Genomic DNA, 13,008 nt, shown 5'->3' on the forward strand with positions numbered 1-13,008 from the left:
TTATATTCTAGCTTGTCAATATTGGTAATTTGAGTTCCTAATTTGCACGAAACTATAGACTTAGTATTTTGAACCAGTGCTGCATTCAACATATCATGTGACACACAAAAATTGATGTTTAACTGTTTTTTAATATTTACTTTTAAATTAATAAATCAAATAATGTATAATACTAAAATTTTGAATTATAATCTACAGTTTAATTCCAAATTTACTGACATAAATTCATGAAATAGTAGTTCAATAAAATTTTGAATGCGAGTCAACAAACACGATAACACGGCCTCTGACTCGTGATCCATTGGGAGAGGGTCAAGGAGGGGGAAAAAGGGCTGCCTAAATCCTCTTCTTCCTGATCAATTGTAATCATCACTACTTGAAACTGCAAGTGCATAACTCTCAAAAATTAAGTAGAAGAGTAGAGAGAAAAAAACAAATTCTAAACTCTCCACAAGATGGAACAAAATGGTACATAACAAATGTAACTGAAGTAGATAAGTAAAAAAAGTAAAAATTTTCATCTTCATTTTTTATTATGAATAAACAATATTATATATATATATATATATATATGGTATATTAACATTTATTTATGTGGTCCTGAAAACAGAATAAAAGAAAATCCCATGAAAAATAAATCCTCGAATGCAATATTTTCAAAGTTCAAACTCTTCATATTGCTAAAAAGTTATTAATAAGATTAACATTCCAAACCTTTTCAGTTTGATGGAACTCTTCCTCTGTCAACAGGGGATGAACAGACAATAAATATTTTTCCAGAGAAGCCTGTAAGGGAGGAACTGGAAGTTGAAGTAAGGATTCTTGGTGAGCTAACATTGTACCCTTTTTCCGAGAGGTAGAAGTGGATGTCATGGTAGCCAGTGATCGTCTTATACCAGCTAGACTACACATCTGTTTCACCTGAAAATTTTCACAAACAAAAACTTAAATTCATATAACAGAGTTTTTATATTTTAAATAATACAATTCCTTTATTAAGTCTGAATTTATGGATACATAAGATCACAAGTGATTAATCTAAGTTAATTTTTCATCCTCAACATCAATTTTCAACAATCAAGCCTTATTATAAATTATCAATATCTAAAATCATTGCACTAAAACAGCGGAGCTAAAAACTGTTTAATCCACTTGTGTGCATTTATTTCTTGCACTACAAGTTTGTTAAATTTCATGTAAACTAGTTTACTAGTACACACACAAATTTAATAGCGATCTGTCAATTTTAACATTTTTGTAATTTATCAATACTTCTAAACAAAGTTCTTACTTCTTACATTATGCTATGTCTTGTTTTCCAAGAAAACCACAAATTCAAAATGATCATATCTTAAAAACTGTTTCTTCTAAAAAACCAAAAATTTTCCCACAGACACAATGAGAGACAAGTTTTATTGAGTTAGTGTGTGCTACAGGGTGTTTCAATACTATTTTATACTGCATACTTAAAATGCTTTTTCACACTACTGTATTACTTTTATTTTTTCAATAATATGAGAATGAAAATTTGAATAAAATGCATGTATGTAAATATTAATAATTAAAGAGTCAATGAATGATGACCAAAACAGATTATTCTTGTAGTAATTTAATTTTAAAATAAGTATAATATAATTACTGGGGCAGTTTTATCTTGTGAATTAAAATTGTCAAGTTATCCTTAGCCTTCACATAATTACCTACAGTGTAAAGATATTTTCATCCAGAATATTTTCTTTAAAGGAACTTAAGTTTATATTAAAAGAAAGTCAGGATCTCATCAACTGCTGGCTATTAGAGACATAATTATCATACACATTCCTCAATAAAATATTCTTCTTTTATAAAATATGACATTTCATACTTAATAATAATTCTAAAAAAACATCCCTTACTTCTCACACCACAACTTTTTTTTTACTTGAAAATCACACATAGATGGTCTTGTACAAATGTCTTGTACCTTCAACTCCCCATGACTTAATGTGTTCAACTTCATCCTTATAAGCAAAAATACTTGGTGTATTCTACCTGAATAATTATGTAGGTTTAATTTGACTGCATGACAGATAATTCTCAAATGAACACACTACAACTGATCACTATTATCATGGATTTCTTGCATGACACTAAGACAGGCTAATCAAATTAACCAAATTATCAGCAAGCTACTGTATGACAGAAATGAGAAGAGGGGTCTACAAACAAAAAAGCTATTTATTGTCTCATACATCAAATAGTATTAGAATCTACAAATGAAGAAGGTAAAAGTCAATTGATGAATAAATAAAATTACAAATATCTTACTTCAATGTTATCATTAATTACTTGTACAAAATTATCAGCCCAACAAAACCTCCAAAGTTAAAAATATTCGGAGTCAAATGTAATGAAGAAAGTCTCCATGTTGTTTTACAGGCAGATGTGAGGAGTTCAACTATAATATTTTTCTAGAACTCTAAACAATTATATGCTTGATTTTTCTGGCAAAAATTATATATATATATATATATGATGAACAAGTTATTAAGTTTTGTGTGAAATGATGGATTTTCTTAACCCACGAACACAAGTGTGGAATGCTCCTTAAAATTTTACTGATTTCTTGTTTCAGTCTTTATGTTCAGTGTTAATGTAGATGACAGATATAAATGTTAGATAAATTGTGTATGGTTTTCAATGCAAAATGAAATTATGATCAATGTGCAATCACTTTATAATAATTCTCTATGGTGACACTGGTACAAAAAAAATGAATTTCTTTTACCAGTTCAGGCTAAAGAATGTTACGAAAAACATTAAAAGTTAGTGAATTTTCTTTTACCCAGTTTATAGCATTTCAGCACTGTAATGGCTGTGAAGGAGAAATGTTACAAAATTTATTGATTAGAATCTCCATGCTACATAATAATACAGCAAACTTTTAAGGATAACAAACTGTGTTGTGTGTCATGTTGTAGACTCATAGATGAACCTTTTTATTAATTGGGGATGTTACTGTTGCACGTTATATTTTTTATGTTGTAATTTAGATGTTATCTAGAGGGCACAAGACATTAAGATGAAAAAGTGTAATAACACAGGTCTAGAAAGTTATAAAATTGACATAAGACTTTCTAGTAAATTCAAGAAGTAGATGATAAATAATAGGTTCAGTGAAGCATCAAAGAACTAGTTATTTTTAATCAGTAGAGTGAATCAAAGTATTTTTATCTCGTGGTGAAACAGTCAGTATTTTGTTTTTAGTTACTGAATTGATAAGCCATTAAGTTGTACAAGTGGGTTTATTTTTGCATTAGTGTGGTACAGTCAGTATGGCCTATCAGTTATCACAATGTTTAAATTTGTGGAAACATCAAAGAAAATAAACTTTGGAGTTAATTTCACCAAATAATTTAAAATAACCCACCAACGTAAGCAAACCTTAAAACATTATATTACTATAGGTTATGTTTTTTAATTTAGACAATTATATTGTTGTTTTCTTACAACTGTTAATGTCAGGTGAGGAGCTCGTGGCTTAATGTCTTGAATTTTCTAAAAAACTGAAGAAATTATTTGAAAATATAAAAACACAAGTTATACAACAGTAGGTAGTGGAGACTGCTGATTGATTAGTAAATCTAATTCAGTCACTGACTGATCACTAAGTTAACAAGTGTCTTAGTCAATTTGTTTTAAATAGTTTTGTGAATTCTGAGTGTATTTGAATGAAGTACTAGAGATAAGGATGAATATAGTAAAGTGACTGTTTGAGTGCAGAACTTATGATCAAAGCAATAAAACTCTTTCATTATCCTTAAATGGACTTAATAAATAAGCTGGAAAACACAATTTAAAATGGAAACCTTTATAAAACTGATGTCAGGAGTTGGATTATTTTTGTAACAATCAAACAGAATCCAGAATGTACTTCAAGATGATGATTCTAGCTTCAAATGAGATTAAAACTTTTATGGAAATGATGAACAGTACAAATAAGAATAAGAAGAAAGAAACACAAAATATAATAAAAATCAGGAAGACAGAGAGAGAGAAAATTAGAAGAAAATACAGGAATTTCAGAGAAAATTATAAAAATAAGACATACGATTTATAGAATAATTGCAAACCTAAACATATTTTGATGAAAGACAGAAATGTGCATACAAAAGTTAAAAAAGCTATACAACATTACTGAAGTATGCAAGGATTATAACAAGATCAACAAAGTACAAAATAACATCAATGCCAGACTGACACATTTGGAAAAATTAACTTGAAAATGGAAGGATCAAACTAGCAACATCTCTCTCTCTCTGCACCTGGTCAAGAATTCTAACCTTAAACACTATTAATGATGTAATATGGTTTAGAGCTAGGTAATTAACTCAATTAACCAATATAACTGATTACCTATGATCACCAATTACATCGACTGATGTCACATAAAATAATCAATTTTATAATATGATTTCAACCTGTACAATAATTAATTTGAAGTCTGAATTATTCCACCCTGTAATTATTAAATTATTGATATTTTTCCACCCTGCACTGTTATCTGGAACATGAGAGTAACAGTAAAGTAAGTCGAAGGGATTAAAATGAAATCAATTAATGCCCCAAAAGAATCAGTGTTTCCAATTATTACTGTTTTTGATTATTCCAACTATATAGTAATCAAAATTATGATTAAATAATGTCATGAAAATAATTCACAAATAGATTTTAGTGTTTCTGATTACTATTATTTTCATTATTGCCACTGTTATTTCTAATTAATGAGGTTCTTTCACTTAACTGATTAGTGTCATGACTGACAAAAAAAAATCAATTCATCAAATTAATGTTTCCAATTATGGTTATTTTTATTCATTCCAATTAGTCAAGTCTTGTGATACCAATCAATTAACTGAAAGTAGTTGATTAATAAGCACAACACTTAATCAATTAGCATATCTCACTAATCTTCCAGCTCTATTTTGTCTGCATTTTGATTCAATTCAATGTTACATCATTCGTAATTAAGCAGTAACTTGAATTGGATGTAGCACTGTATCTTCAATACTGTGTGTTACCAAAGAGGAGGACCTCATGGCAGAAAAAACAAAGACATCATGAGTAAACCAATGTGCAAATGGGAATTCAATTAGTAAGTAATAAACAAGAAAATTAAAAGTTCTGATACCTTTATCACCAGAAGTGAAGCCACCAGTTAAATCCTTCAAGAATATACTTGGAGGAAATTCTTTCAGTGGTAAGACGGTAAGTGACAATAAAGCAAAGCAATCATACCACCTCCTCACCATATGCCATGGAAAAGCAAACCATTAAAAAGATTTGATAACTGGTTTAACCCATTCACTGTGGCTGGTACAGATGTGACCTCTAAATGTTTTTTTTCTGTTCACTACGGCTCTGAGTCAATGCTGTCTATTAAATCCCTAAAATAATCCAAATTTTTTTCAGCTCTGGCAGTACCTACTGCCATGACAACGAGATGTTGTTGTACAAGCCTCACTGACATCTTGCGGGAAACTGACACTTAGAAGGCAGAAATAATTGACTTGCTGTTTGGTAACATATAAGGGAATGTCAATGGACAACCTTACCACACAAATTTATGATCCAACACATTGCACAGGAATTTTAAAAGCAAGAATTCTTATTTGTAACAGCCATAGTGAATGGGTTAAGGGCAGTAAATAAGTAAAGAAAGACTTTATTAAACTTTTGATTGTACTTTGTTTCACACACATTTAATTAATTACTATAATATCTATATTTATGAAAATTAATGTTTTTAACTGTAATGGGTTCCTTTATTGTTAATTATAGAAATTTAGGTTTAAAGTGCCACTGCTTTCTTTGTGTAATAGGGTTCTTCAAAGGACTTCACAATCTATGGAGTGTTCACATTTTAAGTTATATTCCCACTTGTATTTATGTTTTAAAAAAAAAAAGATGTAGTTCAGTATAAATTTTATAACAATGTATAACAGTATATACACCATATATCAGGGAGCAGATCCAGGATTTTTGTTAAGTCATGAAATGTTACAGATGTACACCTTACTTAATGAGAATATATTAGATATAACTCTGTGACAGATTGTGCAGTCAATACGTTTCTCGTCTCTTTATTTTACAGCCTTTATTACACACGCTATAAATCACAGTGATTCACACACTTTACTTACGGTGCTTACTGTTCGCTTGACTCAACTATTTATCTCTATATCTATCTATCTATGCAATTGCGTTGGTTTTTCTTGCCAGGCTTATATACTAAAAAAGAGGGTGCATCGAACAAACTCGGGCCTCCCGATAATTCATGATCCTTCCAGAAACTCCAGTGTGCATGCTCCCAGCGGCACGTGACTTCCGCTGTCCTAACAATACTTTAACTAAACCTAAAGCAATCTCCAGATCACATGACTTCATTCCATATTGTATATATATATTCATGTCTATGTAATCTACCATATACCTCATTATGACAAAACCTTCTTCAAATGTCATACATTTCTCACTGTGTTAAACTTGTAATTAAGTTTTCTTTGTTATCCATTCAACCATCTCTAAACTTATTTTATCTCAAGTTATCTGACGTCTTCTCATTGAAAAAAATTAACACATAAGTACCTTCACAATTTACAAATGAAAGAAACATTTATACAAATTATAAAACTCTCAAACCTACGTATTTACTCTACTTTTACATGAGTGTAATTCTTGCTCTATCCAATCATATTTAAACTTTTTTGTAACTGTTTTTAAAGTGGTGTTTCATTAGTAAATGATCAAACCACTTGGTAACCAAGGCCTGCAGAAAAACTTAGGTAAATGCTTGACAAGCAAGAAATGGATAATACATTTTCAAGGGGTTCTTACCAAAAATGAAGTTGTTCTTTGGGATAGGCAGTATTGTTTTTGAAAAGTGGAAGTGGTGGGAGTGTCTGATTTAGTTGATTATTTTCATGGCAGTTAATTTAACTTCAATTAATAATATACCAAGATAATCGAAAACAGTAATAACCTGAAACACTAATTTTGATTAGTTGATTATTTTCAAGACATTAATTGATTTAATCATAATTTTAATTAATTTACTAGCTTACACAGCATTTATCGATGTAATCACTATTCATAGGATGATCACAGTTTTTCTGCATTGAGATAATAAAAAAAAGAAACTTTAGTTCCTAATTTCAGAAAGTCAAGTGAACAATCTTGTAAACTTCAATAAGATCACTTTTTACCCTTCTTGTCTCATGAGAAAGTAAGTTGAAGATATTAACCTATCCCCCTAATATAACCCTTTCATTCCAAGAATCATCCTAGCAGCACTAATCTGAACTCTTTCTAGTAAGTCAATGTACTTTCTTAGATAAAAATCCCCAAAACATACATAGTATTTTAAACAAATTGACTGTGATTATTTTGAGTCAAATACTGAAAGAGAAAAGTTTCAAATGATTTATGGCAGTTTTTTATATCAAATGGTCAGAAACCATATCAGAGAGGATGCCATTTTAGATTTACTTCTCACCATTAATATAAATATGGTAACAAGAGTTGAAATAAAGGAAACTTTGTGGAAGAGTGATCACTGCATAATAAGAAATGGAATTTTAGTTCCTAATTTCAGAAAGCCAATTTTGATTTTGAGGCTACAAGACAAGATAAATCATTAGTGAATTAGGACAACAATTTAAAAAAGTGATGTGGGAGAGATCTAGAGAATCTGTGGGAATAAACTGGCTCATTGAAGAGATGAAAGAAAACAAAGAGTTGTTATAAATAGAATTCAGTCAAACTGTATTAATATCACAAGTGGGATAATTCATGACTCAGTATTAGGACCTTTACCTCAATAAAACAGAACAGATGAAGGAATGGTCAATAGATCATTTAAATTTGCTGATGATCAAGGTTTTGGGTGTTGCTGATTGTAAGGAGAAGGATGCTGCTTTGGAAAAGGATTATTTGATAAGTTGAGCAAATAAATGGCAAATAGCTTTTAATTAAGGAAAATACAAGGTAATGCATGTGGGTTACCATAATTTGAAATATAATATTGATGGGAATAACTAAGTGTTATGAAAGAGAAGTAGCTTGGTGTTCTAGTTAATCAATAGTCTCTTAAGCCATCCAAGCAACTTACTGTTGCTAGTGGCAGAGTAAATAAGATTTTAGATTGTATCTAACAAAAGAATGAATACAAGTCTCAAGAGGTTATAATTTCATTGTATATGACATTGGTTAGGTCACATTTGGAGTAGTATCCAGTCTGGTGCATGGTAATATAAAAAGAAATGGAATTTTAGTTCCTAGTTTCAGAGAGCCAATTTTGAGATCACGAGACTAGACAATTTTGCTAGGGTTGGAGTCATCATCAGCAAGCCAGTTTTACTTTTCTAACAAGGTGGTTGGCCTTTGGAATGAGTTGCCTTCAGGTGTAGTGGATGCAGTTAATTTATCCCTATGTGCACAGGTGAGAGTCAAAGTGCTCAAGCTATGACCTTTTACAGGGTGTCATTCAACATGGTATTGTGTATTTGATGACAGAGTTGTCAGCAATTCATTTAAATCTACACTGCTGATTTAGCAAAAGTTCTTGGTATAGGAGAAGAAATACCAGGTACAATATACAGGAATACTGAAAAACTTTAGATATGCATTTTGGAAGTTCTAGAGCAGTGGTTCCAAACCTGTGGGTTATTACCCCATTTGGAGTAACTTGGCATTTTCTAAGGAATAATGGACAATGGAAGTCAATGAACTTCCTGTTATGTGAAAAAAGCTAAGTAGTATCTTCATGTAAGTGAGTCTTCACTACTTAGCCAGTCACTTTGCATAACTTGTCCCACTCTTTCAACATATGTGCTGAGGTGAGGATGTATACGTTTCTTGCCAAAAGGATGTATACAGAGTAAAGTCACTGTGAAGTTTATTGTACATTTGTGAACAATTTCAATTTTCTAGATCAGGTTTTTTCTCCCCCCAAGTCAATATAATAGCAAGAAAATGAGCATACTATGAAGAATTTTGTCATTTGGCTTCACAAACTTCATTAATAAGACTGTGGAAAAAACCCAATGTGTCCTCTATTCTAAAGTGCTCAGTTTGGAACATATAAAGCCTACTAAGTTGAAAAAGCATTCTGAAAAACTTTGTGGAGAATTCAAAGACAAAGACATTGACTTTTCAAGCATAAAGCAAAGTCTCTGAAGGCAGGAAGAGCAGATTAAACAAGCCATTTTGCATAAAATAATTCCAGTACATTGGAAGCATCATACCGAGTTGCTCTTCACATTGCTCATCGGAAAAAGCCACACATGGTTGGGGAACAGTTCACCAAGACATGCATGTTGGATACCATAAAGCTAGTTTGTGGTGAATCTCAAGCTAAGAAATTAGAACAGGTCTCACTTTCTGAAAATACAATGAAAAATCAAATTGATGAAATGAATGAGGATATCCTGGAACAAGTGATAACAGAGATGAAAGAAGGTAGGTCTTTTGCAATACAACTCAATGAGTGCATCATGTTTGCAATCTGTTGTCTTCACTTGATATGTGATGAAAGGTTGCTTGAAGGAGGAATTTCTTTTCTCAGAACCTCTGGCAACAACCACTTGTGGAGAAGACGTTTTCAACATAGTTCATAGTTCCTTCCAAAAGCATGGTTTGCAATGTGCAAATTTAGTTGGAGTGTGTAGTGTAGGAACACCCTCAATGCTTGGTACTTACTCAGAATTTGAAGCCAGTGTCAAGCAAGTTGCATTACACATCATGTTCACACGTTGTGTTATCCACCATTATGTTTTAGATGTGAAAACACTTTTAGTCAGCCTTCTGAAGGTCTTCCACAATATTGTGAAGGTAACATAACAATGTTTTGGGACAACGTGGGACCTATTGTTCCAACTCGGCTGTTTCATCCTCTAAACTAAGCTAAAACTATTAATAAGTTAATTTTAAAAAAATCTTAAAGCCAGCCTTTATCATTCAATTATTTATCAAGCTTTCTCTTAAATGCACTTAAATTTAATACTGCCAACCTGAAGATAGTAAATTACATTTGTGGAAAAACTCCGATTCAAGAATCTTCAAGGTTCTGTGTGAAGAAGTTGGAGCAGGCTTTCCAGTTCTCCTTTATCACACATAAATACACTGGTTGTCCTGTGGTAAAGTCTGAAGTTGTGTTCTGGAGCTGAAAGACCAGATTGCAATGTTTCTTGAATGAGTCCATTCAGCAAATGGAAGAAGTTTCACAGAAAGTTGCAAGTCAACCAGTTTATCTCGAAATTGGCGTATCTTGCAGATTTTTTCTGTGAGGTCAACTCTCTTAGTTTATCATTTCAGGGTAAGTTGACAAACATGCTCACAGCCCAAGATACGGTAGATGTCTTTCTTTGGAAACTACAGCTATATGAGTACAGTGCTATTGCTGGTGATATCAGTATGTTTCCTGAAATGGTCTTACAGTTGGAGACTCAGAACAGTAATTGTTTCTTCCATGATGAACTCAAAGAATATTCAAGTTCCATTCATGAAACAATCTCCAGCTATTTTCCATACACAGAACAGAGAATGAAAAATGCTTGGATTTTGAGACCTTTCTCTTCGGGAAACTATGTTCTGTCTGGTGGTAACACCTGGGCAAAAATAGAATTTTTGTATTTCAGAGAGGACACTATTCTGAGAGCTGAATTCAGTAACACTGAACCAGTCATGTTTTGGATACAAATTTGCCAAGAATATCCAGCTTGGGCATTTTGATTCCTTTTTCAACCACATACAGATGTGAAGCCAGGTTTTCAGAGCTTGTTACCATCAAAACCAAGGCACAAAGCAAACTGGAAGTGAATGGAGACCCGAGAAGTACTCTGTCTGTTACAGTACCGAGAATCAGCCATCCAGTTGACAAAAAGCAGTTTTAGCCTTCCCACTGAACTGGACAAACACCGAGTGATTTGAATTGAGATGCATGGTAGTAAAATATCATTATCATTGTACTTACGTGCAGCCTCTTTTTGCTTTTTACTTTGAATTTTTTTATAAAGCCTTGTGTTGACACAGTTAAACATAATAAAACAAAAGTTTTTGACTGTGAAGTTTTGTTTTTCCCACTTTTAAAAGTTTCAACTTACCTTCAAATTTGGAAGAATCTCCTACAAATGTAATCTTGAGGCTTACCGAGTACTCTGAAGTTTGGTTGTGTTTGTTTTTGCAGTGGAGGATAATGACTGATTTATCTGATGGCTAGAGGGGTACTGGGATGGAAAAGGGTGGGAACCACTGTTCCAGAGGTTATGAAAATGCAATACACAAACTACATAATGAACAAAAGTATTTTTATTCTTCACATGAACATCACCTTACCATACAACTTGTCAGAATTTGAGTCATACTGACACTATCAATTCATAGGCATATCTTGAGTATGAATATCTGTCACTCACCTGATTTTTTAGTGTGCATAACAGACTTTTCCATTTTACTAAAAGCTTCCACATTTTGTATAGATACATAGCAAATTCAGAATTATAGTCAATTTTCTTCTCCAATACTGGGTCAGTTCAATGAACTGAGCCCATGGACATTTGATTTAGGGAGATTAAGTGAAGGTTTGATAAATATTTGAATGATAAGGGCTAGCTTTTAGTGACTTATTTTCATTTTAAAGTTTAGTTTAGTGAATGAGGCAAACTAGATGGAACAACAGGTCCCTTATTGTCCTCAAATTACCTGTTAATAATCTCTTTTCTCTTTATAAAGTGTTAAGGACTTTAATTAGCAAACTATCCAGGTTTCATTCCAATAATATGTGAAATATTTAATGCAAGTTCTTTGAATAAAAGAGCACAGTTTTCTCTGAACTATCCATGGTAACAATTCAATAACATTTTAATAACAGTGACTCCCTTGCCGACAATACTCAACCAACAAGACACTTTTGAGTTTTTCATTCTAAACTCTTAAGTTAAAAATGTTTTTACATCTGCTGTACTTTATCAATAACACTTTGTTTAAATAGGCAAGGTTGGATAAGTTACTGAAGATACGACTGAAACAGTGATATGTGATGTCAATAAACTAAAAATTATAAGTACAAACTAAAGTTTAGTGTAGTGTTTAAAACTAAGTTCGTTTTAATGTTTAGTAAGTCCATATCTATAAAATTACCACAATTATACTTTATAGTTATAAATATAATTAAATCAGTAAACTATTATTATGAATATGAGTAACTACGAACTAGTAAAGACCTAATAAATAAACAATCGTCCTCTGTCAAAATCTCATTCAGTAGTGTTAAAAGATTAAACTTTAAAATATAAATTTCAAGAACGTTTGAATAAAAATTACACATTATGTCGTAAGCCTAAGCTAAAGAATAAATGTAACTAATTTCAATACAAATAAGTTAATAATAATAACCCACCATCTTCTTTGGTATCATTGATAATGATATTAACGACATTGTTGTTTCCTGCCACAAACTAAAAATATTTTCTGAAAGTGAAACTCAAATTCTGTAGCTATTCCAATTGCGATTGGTAAAAAATACTAAACTTTAGTTCAATATTAAGTTCACAAACAGAAATCTTTTTCTTCAATTAGATTTCATTTCCCATTTTAATTTTATGGTGTCTAATATCACACCCTTAATAACAGGAAAACATGAATGCTACGCCATCTGCTTTTGTCAAACCTCATCTGTGTGAACTTGATGAAGACTTTTAGTTTATAAGTAAAATAGAAAGTAAGAGTATTTTTTTTTCTATTTCTGAATCTCGATTAATTAAGTACGTTTTAGTTCAATATAATATAACTTTCACATTCAGTGGGGTTGATGTTTTGTATTTACTGTCTCATATGCTTAACACCAGTAGACTTTCTAAAGCTACCGTACCATTACATATTATTGAAAGTTTATTTTTAATGTTGTCATTTATTTCAGAGCTAAAGGACGTAAAACGCCAAAAAAACAAAAAAACTTGACGTCAAGTTTTT

General features: G+C 31.5%; 1 protein-coding gene across 1 annotated transcript in view; it reads right to left on the reverse strand.

Annotated features, from left to right (window-relative positions):
* Nucleotides 1–12,796, reverse strand: part of LOC106461213 (carnitine O-acetyltransferase-like) — a 50,123-nt gene extending 37,327 nt beyond the window's left edge. The window contains exons 1-2 of the mRNA XM_013921010.2: nt 12,437–12,796; nt 715–921 (exon numbers count right to left, since the gene is read on the reverse strand). Coding sequence (XP_013776464.1) covers nt 715–921; nt 12,437–12,475 — 246 coding nt within the window. The 5' untranslated portion in view covers nt 12,476–12,796. The remainder of the gene's footprint in view (nt 1–714; nt 922–12,436) is intronic.
* Between the last annotated feature and the right edge of the window lie 212 nt (nt 12,797–13,008).

The sequence above is a fragment of the Limulus polyphemus genome, unplaced genomic scaffold (assembly GCF_000517525.1).
Source record: "Limulus polyphemus unplaced genomic scaffold, Limulus_polyphemus-2.1.2 Scaffold914, whole genome shotgun sequence".
NCBI lineage: Eukaryota > Metazoa > Arthropoda > Merostomata > Xiphosura > Limulidae > Limulus > Limulus polyphemus.